The 3,116-nt window shown below is 64.8% G+C and overlaps 1 protein-coding gene across 1 annotated transcript in view; it reads right to left on the bottom strand.

Moving 5' to 3' along the window:
- Window positions 1–3,116, bottom strand: part of TPCN2 (two pore segment channel 2) — a 32,053-nt gene that overhangs the window by 21,183 nt on the left and 7,754 nt on the right. The window contains exon 6 of the mRNA XM_010837651.1: window positions 180–286. Coding sequence (XP_010835953.1) covers window positions 180–286 — 107 coding nt within the window. The remainder of the gene's footprint in view (window positions 1–179; window positions 287–3,116) is intronic.

Raw genomic sequence — 3,116 nt, forward strand, 5'->3', positions numbered from 1 at the left:
CCCAGCACCCACCTGACCCCAGCACCCACCTGTTTCAGCGCCCACCTGACCCCAGCGCCCACCCTGACCCCAGGGCCCACCTGACCCCAGCACTCACCTGTTTCAGCGCCCACCTGACCCCAGCGCCCACCTGGCCCAGCTCCCACCTGACCCCACAGCCCACCTGGCCCAGCGCCCACCTGGCCATCTCCGGCAGCGAGCGCCTGATGCACTTGAGTGTCTTCTTCATCATGGAGGAATTCTGCATGAGGAAGAAGGGGCGCAGCAGCCGGCGCACTCGCAGGGGCTGTAAGAGACCCACACAGGGACCCTGAGCGCGGCCCCCAGGATGGGGCCAGAGACCCGACGCCTGGTGAGGAAGGCCATGGCCCCGGCTGTCCCCAGGCTGCCCACTCGGCCGACCTTGACTTCCACGTCCCTCCGAGCCCAGGTCGAACCCAGGGCCCCCAGGCCCCCAGACGCGCCAGCACCAGGCCGGTGGGTGGCCAGCCTGTCTCCCCAGCCCCCTACCCCGCTCTCGCAGAGGGCAGGCGCCCCTGGACCTGTCTGGGAAGCCACTGTCCTGCCCTCCAGGGGCTGTCCCAGGCCTCCTCAATCTGTGGCCCCCAGCCCCTCATATGCGCTGGGTCACAGCCTCCCACACAGACCAGACCGGCAGAAACAGCAAGAACCCCACAACGCCACACTCACACATGCACACACACACCCTTACCTCCACACTCACACACACACACACACTATACCTCCATGCGTCACACACACCCCTCCACACTCACACACACACACACACTATACCTCCATGCTCACACACACACTCTGGACCTCCATGCTCACACAAGTGCACATACATACCCTATACCTCCACGCTCACACACACACACCCCTCCACACTCACACACATGCACACACACACACACACCTCCATGCTCACACACACACACCTGCACCTCCACATTCACACACACACCACCCCCACCCCTCCACGTGCTCTCACACACCCACGCCTCCATGCTCACACACACACACACACATCAACACACACCCCTTCCTCTCCCCCTCCTGTCACACCCGAGGGCCCTCCTCCCTGTGCTCAGGACCCTGGCCCCTCAGAGGCCCCCCAGGGCTCTTACCCCGTCCCCACATGCACACACACACCACGTGCTTCAATACCTTCCACTCACAACCAAAACGCCGCACTCCCCTTCGCTCATCTGTTCCTTGTTCCTGTTCCAGACGATCCACCCACCTGCCCGAGACACTGGACCGGCCCGCGGTGACCGCCAAGTCCCTGAGCCCAAGATCACCTCCTGTCTCCCAGCCTGGCCGGCAGGCGCCTCCCCCACCTGACACCTGGGTCACCCACTCTGTGCCCGACCACGTGCGGACCCCGAGTCCCTCCTCCCCTCTCGCTGGCCTCACGGCCAGGGAACTGGTCTGTCCTTACAGTATTGAGGGCCCCTCCACATTCAATCTACAACTCAAACTGTCAACTCCAGACATTTTCCAGCGGGCATCTTCTTGTCTCACAAACACAAGGCTGATGGCCTCCCCTCCCTGCCCAAGCCCTCCACGACCACCTGCAAGCCCAGGGCGCCCTCCCCTCCCCTCCAGCCGGCAGCCGCACTGGGCACCCTCCCCCCCACCCCTGCTCAGCTGGCCGCCTGCCCCCTGCAGCCTGGGAGGACGGGGATGGGGGTCATGCCCGGGGCAAGAGTATGGACCTCCCCACCCTGGCCTCTGGCACAGCCCAGTGCCGGCCCCACTGTGGCCCCCGGGGGGACTTGCCAGCCCCTCCCCAAGCAAGTCATCTGTCCTCAGCAGACAGGCGGGCGGGGGGGTGTGGACTCTGCCCCCCGCCCCCCCTACCTCTCCCAGGACCACCCCCAAGGAGGGTGTTTCTGAACCACAGCTGTCCGTGAAAAGGACTGGCCGCCGGTAGGCAGGGCGCAGAGCTCTAGTTACCATGGCAGGCTTGGGGAGCTGCCACCAAAGACGGACAGGGAGGTCTGTGTGGGCTCCCGAGGGACGTCCAGGACAAACAACTGTCACAAAACTCCAGGAATAAAGAGGCAGGACCACCATGGACTTGAGCCCCTCAGGAGTGAAGGTCTCTGTGTACAGAGACCCAGGGATGTGGGGCTGGGGCAGGGAGACTGCAAGTGTGAGTTCGGGTCCCCAGCCTCTCAGCACACAAGCCACGCATCCTCCCTGCTGGTTACACGGCCCTCGTGCCTCTCTCTTCCCTAATTTCACGGAGGACCCTCACCCAGGATGTTCGGTGACACTTGATGGATACAGTGACCATCGCTCAGAAACGGAGCCGGCGGTGGCTGGGCTGGCCTCTGCCTCGTCTGGGGAGGAGGCGAGCCTTCTCCTTGGTGGGGATGGGGCGGCAGCTCCTCAGGGAGGAGGGTCCTCGTGCAGGGATGTGGAGGAGGCACGGGGTGGGGGGGAGGCTGCAGGGGGCACCACCCCTCACCCCCGCAGCCCTGCTGTGAGCTGACACAGCTCACACAGGGCACACCCCTGACACCCCTGACACCTGCATCGGTTGCCCCACTGGGCGGGAGGGCAGCAGGAGGGGGCAGGGGGTGCCCGCTGGCCTCTGTCCATGTGCCGTTCCCGCTGGCAGCACCCGGGATGTGCCCCCTCCCCAGCATCCAGCACCCCCAGAACTAAGCCACCGCCACACCTCTTGGAAGCAGAGGGCCAGAGCCCCTCCCCTGAGTTCCACAGCCCCAGTCTCTCCTTTACTCCCCCAGCCCCAGGGCAGGGGCTTTCCCCTCTCGCTTTCTTACTCAAGCCCTGTCTGAGCCCCTATGGTAAATTCTCTCGAAAGCACCTGACGGGGCTTCTGTGTCCCCATCCGGCCCTCAGGGCTACAGACGCCCCCAAACCCACACCTGCAAGCTTGGATCTATCGAATCACAGGGCGGTGCCTCTGGGTGTTCTGGGCAGGCAGTGTGCCTGGGGGTGGGATTGCAGATGGCAGGCAGGACCAGACCCTGGAACTCGCCCCCAGAGCCTCGCGCCTTCCCTGGGACTGAAGGTGGGGACAAGGCTCCGGCTTGTGGGTGACTGAGCAGGATGGCGCAGAGCCGGGCCAGAGGGACACT

The sequence above is a fragment of the Bison bison genome, unplaced genomic scaffold (assembly GCF_000754665.1).
Source record: "Bison bison bison isolate TAMUID 2011002044 unplaced genomic scaffold, Bison_UMD1.0 scf7180017864080, whole genome shotgun sequence".
In the NCBI taxonomy this organism is placed as follows: Eukaryota; Metazoa; Chordata; class Mammalia; order Artiodactyla; family Bovidae; genus Bison; species Bison bison.